Source organism: Diabrotica undecimpunctata, chromosome 1, assembly GCF_040954645.1.
Source record: "Diabrotica undecimpunctata isolate CICGRU chromosome 1, icDiaUnde3, whole genome shotgun sequence".
Classification (NCBI taxonomy): domain Eukaryota; kingdom Metazoa; phylum Arthropoda; class Insecta; order Coleoptera; family Chrysomelidae; genus Diabrotica; species Diabrotica undecimpunctata.
In genome coordinates, this window is record NC_092803.1 from 65,298,555 (window position 1) to 65,316,322 (window position 17,768).

The 17,768-nt window shown below is 35.1% G+C and overlaps 1 protein-coding gene across 7 annotated transcripts in view; it reads right to left on the reverse strand.

The window, feature by feature from the left end:
• Window positions 1-17,768, reverse strand: part of LOC140450210 (E3 ubiquitin-protein ligase RNF19A-like) — a 246,140-nt gene that overhangs the window by 5,137 nt on the left and 223,235 nt on the right. For all 7 annotated transcript variants that reach the window (XM_072543693.1, XM_072543721.1, XM_072543729.1 and 4 more), the window contains 3 exons: window positions 15,034-15,302; window positions 8,986-9,175; window positions 5,879-6,067 (listed from right to left, as the gene is read on the reverse strand). In XM_072543693.1, the coding sequence (XP_072399794.1) occupies window positions 5,879-6,067; window positions 8,986-9,175; window positions 15,034-15,302 (648 nt within the window). The remainder of the gene's footprint in view (window positions 1-5,878; window positions 6,068-8,985; window positions 9,176-15,033; window positions 15,303-17,768) is intronic.

Below are 17,768 nucleotides of genomic sequence, written 5' to 3' on the forward strand. Positions count from 1 at the left end.
AGATCCTTCGTTAGCTGTTATTTGACGCTGTCCAAAATTATCCGCACATGCCCAGTACCTTCAAATAAAACCTAGTCGGATGTGATGACGTATCTATCCAACGTTTCTTTTCTATCAATGGTGTGCTACAAGTGAAAAATCTCGGTACACGAAATGTGATGGGATTTTGTGAAATTGCGGGTGCAGACTCTAAGGTATGAGTTATAAAACTCAGGCATAAGATGAAGTAAACACATAGGAAGAAGAGGATAAAACTTTGGAACCAATAGGTAATGAAGAAACTTTTTTTCTTGACAAATAATGTCCAAATGGTCCAAAAAGTCGGATCCAAGAAACGTAAGAACACGTTCAGAATACATAATTACCTATCTTCCAGGGGTAAAAGTAAATGCACGAAACGCTCGCACAACTTTGGAGTCTTGGTCTTTATTTTTCACGAACGAGATGTTGAATGATATTAGACATCGTACGAATGTAAAACTACTGACTGTGTTACTCATATTATACTACACATAAATATTTGATGAAATAGATGGATGTAACAGAGTAGAAAGCAGTTCAATTTAAGCATTGAAAGACTCACTTTATTCGGCTGGATTTTACAAAGGTCACAGACAAAATCTCGTGATTTTTGGTCCACGGGTCAGACTGGAACAGAGATTTGAAAACATCATGTCAAAACAAAGATAAGATATATTATTACAATCACCATACGTTTTGATATTTAAACTAGAGTCCAACGACGAGAAATTTACAAAATGGCGGAAATATAGCCATTTATAAGCGATTTATTAAGAATATTCAAAACTGTTATACTCCTAGCGAGTATCTCACATTCGATAAAAAATTGAAAGTTGAGTTCCGTTTTGTCAGTATATTCCCAATAAACCGGCGAAATATAGTCTAAAGGTTTTTGCTCTTCTTGATTAAAAAAGTTATCATTGCATAAATAATATAGAACTTTACATGGAGATGCAATCGCAAAGATCCTGTAAGACTCTTTATGTTGTACAACTGTTCTTGTTGAAGAGCAACAAAAGACAAAGTAATTGAAATTTATTGTTAGTAAAATAACAGTGTGTAATTCCCTATTGCATATCAACCTTAAATTACGGCTGTTTCTGGAAGAGTATGTTCTGAAAAATCTAGATAAGGCACTCACAGAAATAATAGAATCCTATAATACATACAACAAAACGTGAGGTGGAGCACTTGATGAACTATCCTTAACACTTTTACCCTTTACTAAATGCAGCAGGTGTCAATGCGCAGATAATATATAGAACAAATATTAAAGATTATTCTATGAAAATGAGTTTATTTTTGAAATAGTCAGGTATGTCTCTGATAGAGGATTACCCAAAAAAACGTCAAGATAATCCTCAAATTCGTCGCTAGTTATGCAAAGATGTACCAAAAATATCCGATTTTTTTTTTGTTCTTTCGGTCAATTTTTTTGCTTTCATAAAAATATATTTTGATTTTTTACAACAATAGAAAACATTTGGTACGATTTTTTAATAAATAGGTTTTTCTACCACTGAAAAAATTTATCACTTGATATCAGGAGCTTGGAAGAGTAGGGGCGAACTCGCAAAGTCGACGTTTCAAAAACAGTCTTATCTTTTTCACAAACCTTTAAAGAATGCTTGTGTATATTATAAAAGCATGTTTCGCACTTCATATTCCTAAAATTCTGTAAGAAATAATATACCAATCTATTCAAGTCAGAAATTGAACACAACGAACTGGCTTTCGTTGCGTTTTCGTTTAAGGTGCGCCCCTTCTCCTCTGTAACCGTATATCAACGCGCCGGTGTTTCTGTAGTTGGTGAGAGATAGTCTCAGATATATGCATTGCTCTTGAGTTTTTGGGTACCATAGTGTGCTTGTTGTAGTTTTCTTCTTCTTCAAGTGCCATCTCCGCGGCGGAGGTCGGCAATCATCATAGCTATTCGGACTTTTGAGACGGCTGCTCTGAAAAATTCATTTGATGTACATCCGTACCACTCTCTCAGGTTGCGCAGCCATGAAATGTTGTAGTTTTAATTACTCGTATTTCAAGAAAAAACCGAAGTTACATTAGCCTTAAAGTTGTTTTGTTTTTTCTAATTTATCTGGACGCCGAGAACACGACAAGGCGGAAGCAAAAGAAAACGTAACGTAGCTTGTTAACGTGTGTAAAACCAAATGAAACTGTGGTGAAGTGTACGTTTCAAGAAATACAAAGAAAACTGTATCTACGCGCACAATCGGACTGCCATGTAAGTGTCGTAAAATGTGTTTTAAAAAGTTGGGCATGAACAATATCAATATGATTTTCAATAACTTTTGGCAAATCGGCAACTAGGATAATCAAAACCAATACCTTTCAAAAGTGTTAAGTTGGAATGATTGTAAAAAGTCTTTAATTAGTCTTTAATTACTGCCAGAGTTAGTAGGAAGCTTCGGACCATAGAATATAGTGTTTCAATAAATGGACAAAGAAAATGTGTTTGTCGTCAGGCTTTTATTAGCATCCATGACATAAGCGAAAACAAGAGTTCGCGTTGTTTTAGACAAGCAGACCCCCACATGAACTGTGCTGGGTGATAACAGAGGGAAGCTAAGTCCAGGAAATAAAATGGTTGGATATAGAAAGCAGTTGGTCAGAGATCACATTGATTCACTTGTTACCGTTTCCAGTCACTATAGCAGAGCCAAAAGTCCTTTTAGAAAATATATGTCACCGGGTTCGTCAATTACTGGAGTATATGGAATGGATAAGAAACACACATTCTGATGAACAGCCTGTGATAGGGTCCTACTATCAAAATATCTTTGTCAACGAATTCAATTGCTTTCAGCCTCCTTCTGTTGATGATTGTAATACCTGCTCAAGATTAAAGTTGAACTTAATGAGTTAAAGACTAGCAGAATAACTGAATTGGATACTGAACTGAAGGTTCATTTAGCAAAGCAGAAAGCTGCTCAAAATATGATGAAAAGCTACGAAAGTAACCAGGATGAAAATACTAAAGTTGTATGTATTGATTTACAACAAGCATTACCCACGCCTAAACTTACCGGCAACGTACAATACTACAAAAGAAAAATGTGGACTTACAACTTAGGAATCCACAACGTTAAAACAGGAGCAGACATAATGTATGTATGGGATGAAACCATTGCTAAACGCACACCGTGCGAAATAGCCAGTATTCTTAGTTACTACTTGGAGAACTTTTTTAATAAGCATGTGATAACTGTGCCGGCAAAATAAGAACATAAACTGTGTTTTGTCTAACCTTCGCCACATTCATACAAATCGCGTTGATCTTATTAAGCACGTTTTTTTTAATGTCAGGGCATTCGATGATGGGAGTGATCGAGTTTTTGGTTCAATTAAATTAAAGATCAAGGACTGTGAGGTATTTTCTAAAAAACACTATACCCATTTTATTACACACACTAAAAAAAGACCAAATTTCAAGTTGATAAAGTCACGAGGGAAATGGTTAAGGACATCAGTATTTTTCAAAAGGCAGCAACTATATATCAAATGTTGAAGCTAACTTCAAGGATGGCAGAATATTCGAATTTTCAAAAGATTTTAAGATGGGATTTAAAATTCAAATCGCATATAACACGGATATTCCTACAAATGTCATACTCCAAAAGGGACGAAAGAAACTTGACGATGTAATAAATTTTAACTTATAGAACTTTCTCTCAAATACCAGGGTGCTCTCAAGCTTACAGAAGAAAAGAAAAAGGACTTACAAGATCTTCTTGATTATGTACCCATGCCTCACAAACGTACTTTAAAAGAACCTATTAGTGGAGGAATTGGACAAATTGAGTTTAATTGAAGCATTATTTGTGAATTTTCCAAATTATTTAACTACTATTAGCTTCCATATACTTTGTTAACAAAACTATGTTTATTTTTGTGGAATACAAAATATGAAACCCCTTTTCTTTTAATTTTATAAAAATCTTGCAAATCTTGCAAAATCCTCTTTTAATAACGGTATAGCTTTATGGGATTAAGCCACAATTGGTTGTAATGATAATTACATTAAAAAAAAAAACTTTTTCTTTCTTAAAAAAAAAATGTAATTATCATTACAGCCAATTGTGGCTAAATCCCATAAAACTATACCTTTATCAAACATGCTGCAAATAAATAGCTTCAGAACTTATCCTCTTTTAAGTTTTGTTAATAAAATAAAACTTGTTCGCCCTTACTATTCTAACATGTTTTTAAACTTTATACTCAGTTTTCCAAAAACGTGTTTTTGCAGTTCGCCGTTTTCAACAATTTCGGGAAAATTGTTGTCTGAAGAAAACTCGTTCAAATAGTGAACAACGTTATCAACAGTATTAACATTGATAATTAATGGTTCAAACCAAATAAAAAAAAATCACCTCATTCATTTTAAAGCCCCAATTCTCCCACCATTGAGTTTTTATTTGAGCCTAAGCTCAATAGAATCAGCTTACAATGCTAAGAAGGAAGCGGAACCTTTCACGAGCAATTTCGCCAACATATTTCTTGAATTCGGGTATTATCATATTCAGTAGCACTGATACATAGTACTTAGATGGCATCAACCTTTTCAAGTGTCCTGCGTTATACTGTTATGTTTTGTACATAGAATTACAAGTTAGAAGCAGCGATCTTCCAAGTTACCAAGTTACATGTAAAAGGATTTCTTTGATTCTAGAAATAATATATTTTTCACCGAAGTTCTGCTTATGTGTGTTCTGTAGCTTAAAGTTTTATTTGGTAACCCATGTTCGGTTTTCGGAAACTGCTCCAATCATTGTTCGTAGTATCATTCTTTCTAAGATAGATATAGAGTAATCATCCGATTTGGTTAGAATATAAATATAATAACTTCTGATCCAATATGTGTCCTCACTAGAATTAATGATGCTGTTGTTGGAAAAGAATAGAATTTGCAATGCTTAAGACTGATAGGCAGTCAATAAATACGAATATTATAGTTTGCCACTCTCCAACCTAAACAGGTACTGAAAACGAGATATAACTACTTTACAAAAAATTTCAAGCAACATTAAAATGAATGAAAAAAACAAGAAATAACTATCATTCTGCACGACTTCAACGACAAGATCGGCAATGAATCTGTCACCGAAATTATAGGTCAGTAAGGTCACATCGAAGTCTCCTGCTGTTTTGGAAATTCTATTAACTCCGTACCTGCCTCTAGACCAGGAACCAGAGGCAGAACTCAAACCAGATGAACTGATGATGACATCAAGCGAATGGCTGGTCACGAATGGATACAAAAAACAACAAACAAAAATGAATGGACACACCTTAGGGAGGCTTACACCCGACGAGGATTACATCCGTTGCTGTTGATGATAATGATTAAATCCGTTACGACACATCCAGGAGCGGATATATTATATACTAAGACCATATAATGTTATTCTATCTATCTAAAGCCCTTCAGTCTTCAGTGCAGCATTTGTTTGTTCCATCTATCGTCCCTCTGTCTGATGTTATGGCCTGCAAATTTCCACTTTATATCTGTTACTTTTTCTATGACGTCTTTTACCTTCGTAACATTCCGTATCTAATCGTGACGTTTTTTGTCTCTTTTATTCTCAACATTCGCGACATCATTAGAAAACGAAATCAAATTAACCCTAATAATCATCAACCCGATTTAGGCAAGAGTTTTTCCTTCAGTAAGATATGTGAGGTTAATATTATGATAACTGGGCGCATATAAAATACTAATATGATTTTCAATTATCTTAATTAAAGCAAGTTCCTGTCTGATAAAAGAAAGAAGTTTATTATTTGTAGCAGTGGGCGAAAAAGGGTAGCATACGAAAACGAATATAAGCAGAATTCTTACCTTGTCAGCAGCGGTCGATTTAGACAATGCAGATTTTGTAGCACATCGAGCTCGGAAACTGCAGCTGCTTCCAATGCTGGTCTTTTCGGCTTGAGAAGACGTTATGAAGCTGACGTTGTCATCGAAACGGACACGTTCCGATGTGCAGTCTTCCGTCGTGATGCAGCTGCATGAATCGCTACCAGGAGCCTAAAATACCAAAAGATTCGTTTATTTCGCCTCGATAATCTTTATCGGAGCAAAAATCATTTTTCTGTACGAATTTTTATTTTGCAAACAAAGTTGTGATCGAAATCAAATCGATAGTGTGTTGCAAATTTTAGAATTTCTAATTTTTAATAACTTTTGTATGTTCCACGACTAACTCTACATTTAAAAAGATCAAAAACAAACCGGAAGTCAAGAAATATGTTCACCGGATGTGAAAAACTGTTACGACCTGAAGTTAACCAAGACATGTTTTTAGACGTACTTTTGAACGCTAATCACGAATCCGTTGTCAAAATAAGTTATCTATCTACCTATCTATAATCATTAGCGAATTATACCGTTTTTATTAATTTTCTCAAAACCAGAAGTAAGTATTTCCGTTTTGACAATTTTTGCCGAAATAACTAAGTTCTGAATCGGAATCCGTCGTCAGTTTTTCTGTATCTTAGTTTTTTTCAATTTAAGACTGGACACACGGACGGACGGATGGTGTCGTCTCCGGAGGAATTAATAAACGTATGAAAATCTGATTGCAACTTGGTGCAAGTTTCCATGTTTATTAATCTGTCCAACTATTGCGCAATATGGTGTAATATTGCGTAGTTGGCCGGTACGCTCTTATTGTGGCATGACCTTGAGGAGGTCAATGCCCTTGTGGTTTTATTAAGGTGGTAAATAAAACACATTCTTTCTAAGAAGAAAAAAACTCAGCTTCAGAGTCTTAGAAAGAAACAGAGCCCTTCGAGCAAAGTGCTCTAGGGAGCTACCCTACACGGGTAAAACACACACTAACACTTGACTGTACTTGACTGTCGACTTGACTGAGAGCGAGATCCGAAAATGTCCCATATTTAAAGAAAATTAACTTTTATATGAAACTTTTTCATTTCTCGACCAATTAGATTTAATTATTTGTTCCAGAAGGAAGGGCGATGAACATCGAAGTGCGTGATTGGTGGCACTTGATGACATCCCCCCTGCTTTGGAGACTCTGAGGCTGATAAAAAAAGATGATTTTATTAAAAAAACTTAAGAAAACAATTTTTTTACAATACACATATAGGAAAGAAAAAAAAATGCATAAAATATATCAAATATTACATGAAATATATCAAAATGAATATGTCTATATTGTCAAATTACTTACAAGTCCTCTAACACTCACTACACTCGCGTACACTCGCGTAGCGCGCACTTACACTGCACAAAAACACTCACAGGCGGTGGTCGGTGTTGTGGACAGCATCTGCAGGTCCATCCTCGACGACGTGCTCGTTCTACGGCGGCTTCGTCCTCTCTAGCTGTACATTTCCCCTCTGCATGTCACCGGTGGGTTTGCCTGAGCCTCCGTGGTGCTCTGGGCCACATAATGGTAGGGCAGGCAGTGACTGGCCACTGCGGAGACATCTACTGCATCAGGTACTTAGCATCAAGTAGGCTGGCTCGTCGGAGATGTGGCACATCGACGGTTTCAGGGCTGCAGAAGGTGGATATCGGCATGTTAGTGTGGTGTACTAACATCCGATGCTTCTCCCCGCTGTTTTCTTGAGTGGTTTTGATGCAGGCATCGTGTTGGAACTGTTTGCGATTTTCGATCGCGGAGCATGAGAACTCTAACATCTCGGAGTCGTGGTAGAGTTCGTTGAAGGTTGGGCGCCATGTCGTCTCCGGTGTAATTAATAAACGTATGAAAATCTGATTGCAACTTGGTGCAAGTTTCCATGTTTATTAATCTGTCCAACTATTGCGCAATATGGTGTAATATTGCGTAGTTGGCCGGTACGCTCTTATTGTGGCATGACCTTGAGGAGGTCAATGCCCTTGTGGTTTTATTAAGGTGGTAAATAAAACACATTCTTTCTAAGAAGAAAAAAACTCAGCTTCAGAGTCTTAGAAAGAAACAGAGCCCTTCGAGCAAAGTGCTCTAGGGAGCTACCCTACACGGGTAAAACACACACTAACACTTGACTGTACTTGACTGTCGACTTGACTGAGAGCGAGATCCGAAAATGTCCCATATTTAAAGAAAATTAACTTTTATATGAAACTTTTTCATTTCTCGACCAATTAGATTTAATTATTTGTTCCAGAAGGAAGGGCGATGAACATCGAAGTGCGTGATTGGTGGCACTTGATGACAATGGATGGTTGGATGGATTGTCGGACGGACGGACGACTCGAAATTTAATTTTCGTATTATTACTTCTATCCAATCAAGTACTGTTTGAATCCGAATTTATGAAAACTTCCTGAAAAGTTCTGTGGATACAAGTTTGCCATTTTGGTTTGTCAATTGTGACAACTGAAAAGTGACATACAATAGACACATTTTGATACAATTCTGACGGTATTAAGCCTTTAGCACCTAAGTCATTAGCACTAATAAATAAGTTTATTTTGATAATAGTTTCATAAACTCAAAAAATACAAAACGTTTTGCAACTTACGCACTCAAAATCGAAAACTATAAAAGTCGCAAATATAACGTAACCAAATGTCAGTTAATGTTTATTTAAGTTTATATACAATTAAGCTAGGTTATTATTATTATTATAATGATTAGACTTTCACTTTTAATGTACCATGTGTAATTATTGAGATGTCAACAATCTAGGATCCCTGCACCAGCTGGTTTCAAACAAACGGCACCAAATATTACACAATATACATGTATTCTGTCTGATTAAAAATAAACATAATCCATACATTGCCCATTCTAATAATATATAAATGCAAATCATCCATTGATATATCCATTGAGTTGAAATTTATAATTTAATTTCTGATTATAACTATCATTAGATAAATGGTGAATAATATGGATCAATACCGCAAGTTCGAGTTATTTATAATTAAGTAGATTTAAGATAAGAAATTAGGAAAACGTGCTCTCTTACCTTATAATTAAGCATTGATCCTGCCAGAGCTCTAACGCTAGCACCTGCGTCATCGGCTATACTAGCATTGACAGATTCGCTAAGGCTACTCAGGCTGAATCTTTGCGCTGATACCAGGTCTGCCTGAACCTCCAATCTTTGACCTGCTTGATTTAAACTACCGGCGAGAGCTACTGTGCTAGCAGATTCCCTGAAAACACAAAATATTCTAGTTAGAATATGACAAGAATATATTTTATAGTAACCAAATCACCTATACAATTAAGAAAACCATTACGCCATTTAAACAGCTAACTTTTATATAGGTACATTTGTAAAACGATGGTACAAATATTGAATACCACTACAAATTGTACTTAGAAGATGGGACTACTACCACAAAATAAGATGGTTACTTACATATAAATAGATAGTAAAATAATTTTGAAAAGTAATAGTTTTAGGTTTCCAATGTATAAGTATCTTGTTCCATCGGCCATTCTTCTGTCTTAGGGTATGCCCAACACTTAAGTTCAGCTACTTGAGTCGAGATGTCTTTTACTTTGGTTCTACTATGAATACTTAGACCTTGGAATTATAAACGTCCAATATAATAGTTTTATGTATCTATGATCTGTATTAAAGGGTAGTTTAAAATCAGGTGAAGATACGTGCAGTAGAGTTGAGGGAAGCATAGACGACATGGGAGAAATCGAGTGGTGTGTTGTGTGATAAAAATATTCCAATGAAACTGAAAGTCAACTATATTATCGTTGTAAGAATAGCTATTATTTTCATAAAAACAAGAGGAACAATGAATGCATATTGCAAAAATGAGCAAGGATAGAAAAATGAATGTATATTAGGGTTTATCACCAATTGATGTATAGTTCTCACCAACATAGTTCTAGCAACAGTTGGGAACATTCAACGATGAAATAATAATCTCCCAATTAGAAAAATTTTTAGTGCGAACTTCATGAAAGGCTTAACATGCGGTTTCCTAGGAGACTTCGTCCGCTGAGACCAAACGCAACCATCTTCGGTACAAATTCAATATAAATAATTATATGGTGGCGTAATAATTCTGAAGCTCCTCTGTAGTCGGTGCCGGAGTGTTCGATTTCCGCTTCAGTTAAGTTCAGTGGCAGTTAAATTTCGACGGAAACGGAAAGCGAAATAATATTCAGTAGTAAAAATAAACACAAATAGTGCGTGCTTTTTATTAAAATGAAAATGTATCCTATCCACATATGCCACAGTCTATAGAAGATAAGACTTTTGTGAACAATTTTTTAATTAATCATTTTACTTCATCCTTTTTTTAATTTTTAGTAATAATCAATATCCCACATTCTTGATATTTCTCTAATAATAATACCGCACACTTTTCTCTTTGTAATATTCATTATCCGTTTAGGATTGATAAATTGGAAAAGAGACGCCACGGAATGGGTATACCACTGGACAATAAAATTACAATTCGCTGATGACCAGATAATACTGGCCGAGAAAAAAAATGCCTGAAACGATGACAGGACTAACAATAAATCTGAATAAAACAAAATACATCAGTATAGTTGAAGAGACAACTGATCTAATTTTAGGCGAAAACGACAAAATAAGGGTATGTGAAAACTATGGATATCTTGGAGAAAAAATTAGCAAAGAAACCGAAAAGTACGAAATTAACGAAAGAATAAATCAAAAAAGAAGAGCTTTAAGCAGATTAAATAATATATGGTAGCAAAAAAAGGAAAATAAATGTGTACAATACGACCGTCGAAACTACCGCACTCTATGATGCAGAAACAAGGAGATGCACAGAATATGACAAGAATCGATTGACAGCTATGGCGGAGATCATGCAGATTATCACGAAGAGACAGATATAGAAACCAACAAATAAAAGAAATTATTGGAATAATATTGTGCAATTGGTAACAAGCCAAGAGGAGGAAGAGTGGAAGACCCAAAACAACCTGAAGAACTAACACCAAGAAGGCAACGAGCGAGATAAACTTGGACAACGAGATGTGGAGAGAGTAGTGATCGATTTGTGGTGGTAAATAATATCCATTTTGACAAGACACAATTTAGTGAAGATCGTGGTTCTTAGGAAACCACGGTTTCTCTGTCAGCGACCAAACATCCAGCCGAGAATTCATTTTCCGTTCCGCACTCAGTTCAAGTTCCAGCAGACAGCAGTGGGAAACCGCAGCAAAGAATGGCATGGTGAGAGACAGGGAGCCACAATAGACCTCTTAAGTCTAGAAGAAGGGAAGCTCAGCGCCCACTTAAGCACAACTTTAGTATGATCCCAGAGCGAAACATGAAGAAATATAGCTAGAAAAGTCAATCTCGGATAGGGATAAAGATAATGCTGAAGGTGAAAGGATGATTTTTAATTGAATTGTTTTAAATTTTTATGACTTGTTATGAATTGTTAGGAATTGTTATGAATTTTTATGAATTGTTATGAATTGTTATGAATTGTTATCTAATTTTTAACTCAATGACATGAGCTGGAGGGAAGGAATTGACAAAAAGATAGTAGAAAAAAGACTGGGGAAGGACTTATGGAATGACCGATCGAGGCGCAGATTAAAAATTGGAAGATTTCTGAGAACGTGGTGTACCAATGCAATAATAATAACAATAAACACGGTGTTGAAACAAATTAATACATCCTATAATATAGTTTTTTTTAAGAACTTTCCATAAAAGCAAAATTTTCATACCTATTTTTAGATTTACTAAAAGGGCGTTGACATTATTTAAAACTTTGGATTCAAATTTATGTTAAAATCTGGAAGTGATATTACGTACGAAAATATAAGAGGTCTAGACATTGTAACCACGTCCTTCTAGATGATTTATGTTACGTATTAAATATCCTTTTGATTCAAAGTTCGGTTTCGTAAGATTAACGAAAAAGGCCGCAAACTGTTACGCTCGCTACATGACGCGACTTTGTGATTTATAGTTTCAGGATAATTTATATGAACGGAACAATCTGGTGTAAAGGGCTTGATATGGGATATAAATCATTTTTTTATAATTTTTATTGACAATTAGATACAAATTCGGTGTTTAATGTCTAGTATAGTAATTTAATAAATGTACATAAAAGTAATAGCCTGTGTAGATAAAAAATCAGAAATATTTTATGAACTTAATGGATTCTATTGATCACACGCAAGTAAGGTTATCCTCTACATCCTACAACGTCGTCTAGAAAACTTCATAAAGTGGCAGATAGAACCTGAGCCGGCTGAATTTGTGAAGGGCAAAGGTACTTGAGAACAAATTCTTAATGTAAAAAACATCATAGAAAAAGCCAGTGAATATCAGATCCTGATATGTATTTGTTTTGTTGATTATACAAAGGCATTTGATAATGTTAAATGAGACAAACTATGGAACATATTGACAACAATGGGTATACCTAAACACTTGACTCACCTTATTCGCAAACTGTATCAAGATAACCTGGCATATATTCGAATGGACGGATACCTATCTGACGAATGTACTTTGGAGAAGGGACTACGTCAACGATGCGTTTTATCTCCCTTATTATTTAACATATGTCGGTCAGATAGCCAAGTGGGCTGGGCGGCCGGTTCTCATCCTCTTCACTGCGAGTGGTTCAGTGGATGTGAGTTCGATCCCCAGCTCGGTGTACAGAAAATAAAAAGGCTAACGCAGCAGTTTAAAATTCTAAATGAATCTGCGGCTTAGACTAGAATATGCTGGTGTCTGATCGGCCTATGGTGGAGCAGTACGGCAAGAGATAAGGGCTTGCGTCTCGGTGATACTCCTTCATAGATCCCTACCGGAAGGGCGTACCGTCAAAAAATACCGGTGTATATATATGTATATATATATATATATATATATATATATATATATATATATATATATATATATATATATATATATATATATATATATATATATATATATATATATATATATATAATTTATATATATTATTATTATTTTTATATATTATTTAACATATATTAAGAGTTCATAATGCCCAGAGTCTTGGATGGTTGGGAGGGAGGAGTAAACCTAGGCGATGTCAACATATCTAGCTTGCGTTTCGCAGACGACACTACACTTCTAGCCTCTACTCCAAAAAAAATTACTAACTTATTAAAAAACCTATAGGCAGAAAGTGCTAAATTTGGACTCGAAGTATGGAAGGAAGATACAATGTACAATAAGCCAATGGTTGCAGTAGATTTTGCAGTAGTTGCGTTTTATAGCAGATGGCTTCCAAAAAAAATGTACTATAGCAAAACATTTCAATATCTAGAGTTTATCACCTACAGGTTATGGCAATATTTTGACATGGAATAGAAGAGAAGTAATTATGCGACGTCCCGATTGATGAACACATATATAGATTAACTGTTTCCTTACTCCAATTCACAGAACTGAACAAAATAACGTTTTTTTATACTGATAGGTTATGATTTGACAGTGAACAAAAAAGTGTATCTCGGTTCAGACGGTGTAGGAATATAAACAAATAGGGTTTGTAACCCGGTAGATACAGGCGCATAGATACAAACTTGGTAATTATTGTGATATAAAGATTTGGGTTCGTCAACCAATTCCTTTGCTTGTTTTAACTGATATTTTACTTTTTAATATTATCGTAATCACTTTTAGTGATAATATCTGTTTTATTAACATAAAGAATCTGATTTATAGTTTCAGCATTTATCTTGATCCCTTCTATACAATTTTCAAGCGACTGCATAAATAACTCTACGGAGTATATATTAAATAGTAATGGTGAAAGTATACAGCTTTGTCTCACTCCTCTGCTTTTTACCATCATGCTAATGTAACACCAGGCTGTTGGTTCCAATAGAGATTTCTCACTATCCACAAGGAATCTACGTCCCTGTATTTGGCTGTATACCATATATTAAAAAATTAATTAAAATCCTTTGTAAAAGGTATATATTTAAAAACCCAAACGGGCTGTGTTAGACAGAACGTTTTCGGAATACATCATTCCATCATCGGTGTCTAGGAATACATGAATGTAGCCACTAAATATATGGGTAAAAACCCGTTAACAAATAATTAGTTACATTTGTTCGACATTATATCTTATAAATACTTATGATGTTAAAGTTACCGTTGGATTAGGTAACATGGCGACATATGACTCCACGTTGAAGTTGCAAGTCCTGAGACGGTGTGTATACGAGGACTTTATGGAAGCAACTCATATTCCATATTCCATAAAGTCCTCGTAGACACACCGTCTCAGGACTTGCAACTTCAACGTGGAGTCATATGTCGCCATGTTACCTAATCCAACGGTAACTTTAACATCATAAGTATTTATAAGATATAATGTCGAACAAATGTAACTAATTATTTGTTAACGGGTTTTACCCATATATGTAGTGGCTACATTCATGTACTCCTAGACACCGATGATGGCATGATGTATTCCGAAAACGTTCTGTCTAACACAGCCCGTTTGGGTTTTTAAATATATACCTTTTACAAAGGATTTTAATTAATTTCTCACTATGTTAATATTATTTTTATCGAGTCCTTTTCACTTTTAGATATTCTATTAGAATGGTATGCTTAACTTTGTCGAAAGCTTTCTAATAGTCTATAAAAGCGACGTTAAGATCTTTTTGTTGCTCTCGACATTTTTGAGCAAGAGTTGTGAAACTATATACAGCTTCTCTTGTTCCGAAGCCATTACGAAAGCCACACTGTCTATGACTCATATCCGCTTCACACTTCGTAATATTTTTATATGTATCACCTTTAAAAATGTTTTTAATAATTGTGCCATTAAACTGATGAATCTATAATAATTACAGTGTTTGTGGTGCTTGTTTTTTAGTAGTGGACCAAAGCTCGACAGTAGCCATTCTGTAGGTATCTCGCGAGATTTGTATATGTTTTAATGTGAACTTTACCTGGCCTAGGTACTCTGCCAGATTTCGAAATTATATGTAATTATTATGAAACTTTGTATTATTCGCACCACGCTGTATTTACTATTTACTTACTTACCTATCTATATCTCTAAGTACTTGACTACCGCTGGCAAGCGAAAGACTAGCTTCTCCAATAGAAGGATTCGGTCCTTTGGTGCTAACAGCGTCCATGGACGTCGTGTCGGCCGCTCTGGAAGTGATGACGTTCGAGTCTTCGGAAGCAGAAGAGCCTCCACATCCTCCCGATCGGCACAAAGATACCGGTACCACACCGTAAACGTAAAACAGAAGAATCGGCACGCCTATACCGACGGCCAAGCCGGCTAAAAGAGGAGAGATCAATACCTGAAAGAGAAAAAGGGAAAATTAGATTTCAAAAATTATGTATCCAACGTTTATGACTTAAATTATAATCACAAAATGTTTAGAACTCGTAAAATTAATTAGTATTTTCTTTACTTCATGACGTATTTAAAAATTAATAATATATTCCGAGTTTATTCACCTTCTGTCAAAAAAAAATACATAACTTATAATTATACAAAGCTTATATAACTAGTTTTTTTATTTAAAATTTAAAAATTTAAATTTCATTTTCCAATTAAATCAGTTGAGTCCACTCCAGCCCTGTGTTTGCCCTCCACTTCGCTGTGCCTGCGCATTCCCGTCGCCTGGCGCCTTCCTGCCGCCGTTTCCCGGACCTAGCAGGAACTCCCCATCACCGGAAAATACACGACCTACGGACAAACCCACCGTCTACGATTGTCACCGATACATCGCTCTTTTTCCGGCAGTAGAGCTGTTACGAATCCGAATCAGATCCCTTCGATCCGGATCTGTTAAAGCAGGCGACGTAAAGACCAGTTTTTAAAGATTTGTACCTAAAGCTCTTTGTTTTTGCTTGAAGATACGAGGTATAATATCTAAAAGAAAACCTACAATTAGTGATACAAAAATTATTTGATGTTTTTTCATCACTAAAAATCGGTGTAATTTATTAGAAATCTTTTCGTCACTTACATAAGATTCCTCAGAATATAACCTCAGAATTCCTCAGCTATATAACGTCAAAAATGCATAAAAAAGAAAAAAGAACCATTAATCAAAATGGACTAACAACTCTTAGAAAAATAAAAACATCTGCATGTCAGTAGAAAAAAGAAAACACAACAGTTTGTTTGTAAAGTAAAATTTTATTTTCTTGAGATAGAGAGGATTTTTATTTTTATTTTTATTTTTATATAGATGTTTTTGAATTTTATTTTAGCTATATGGTCATTCCGGGTGACTTTTTTGTATAAGTAAATACCTGAAATATCTAAATATTTTGTTCTAGTAGATATTAGCAATGCTATGGGGGGTGAAGTTCAAAACAAAAAAAGGTTTAGAGGGGCCTGACCTTATTAAAAGAGATAACCTAAGCGGGTAACTTCATTATCAATATAGTTTCAATTAGATGTTGCGGGTTGAACACCGCGGAGTTGCGATTGTGGTACAACTTTGTGTGAACGTCCGATTTAAACTGTCTTGGTGATAGGGTCCTCATGGACATAATGAGGATATATTCATGAATAAAACAAAATGTGAACGTTTAATAATGAAAAAGACGGAACATATGGTAGATAAATAAAATGGTAGAGTTAGACATGTAGTAACCTAAAATTATTAGGCATAATTTTTAATAAGAACTACAAGCAAAATTAAAATCTGGGTAAGAATAAAAACTTCCGTGTGGAACTATTAGCTGGATAGAAACTACGACTCTGCAAACGAAAAATGAAATTGTGATTAGAAACATGGAACACCCGAGCCCAGTACCGAGCTGGAGCACTCACGGCTTTAGTATACATAGTAAACACGTACAAAGTAGATATTTTAGCATTGGAAATGCGGTGGACGGGAACAGGCACTCTTCACAAGAGAACTCATTTCATAGATTATAGCTGCACTAGGATTTACTGTAAACCAAAGAATAAAAGGCCTTATTATTTTAGGCCTTATTAGTATTATAGCACATTTAATCAAAGCACATGCTCCGACTGATAGCAAACCAGAAGAAATAAAAGAATAGTTCTTCGAAGATCTAGAACAAACCTACAAAAGATGTTCCAGAAATGATACTAAGATTGTGCTAGGTGACATGAATGCAAGAATAGGACAAGAGCGAGATTTCATGCCCACTATAAGAAGACATAGCCTACACAACATCAGTAGCGATAATGCTATTTTGCTATTTTGAACACAAGAATATACACAAGGTAACCTGGACCTCCCCTGATGGAAGAACAACGAGTCATATTGAACACATAACAGATTCAAGGCATGGAGCAGACGTAATAAACTGCAGATCATTGCCTAGTGATTTTTACATTCAGGGCTAGAATTCCAAACATCAGCAAAGAAACTAAAATAGATGGAAATACCAACAGGCTAAGGAAACAAAATGTAGATGAAGAAGGTCACAAAGATATAGACGATAATAAAGGAAAATATTGAAGTAGCCGCAAACGATGAAATAGTAACAGACAATTGTGCTCGTGAAAATCATTGGTGTGACGATGAATGCAAGAACGCAAGAAAAGAAAAAAATGAAGCCTACAGAAAGATGCTTACCCTATGAACTAGAAAAACTGAAGACAATTACTAGACAAAAAAAAAGAGAAGAAAAGAGGATACATAGAAGAAAAAATTAAACCATTTAAATAAAGAACTTAATTATATAGAAAACCTTAACAAAGAGAAAGAATTCAGAGCATTCTATAAGAAAGTTAATATGAACAGCATTTAAGCCTTAAATTTTAAGACAACCAC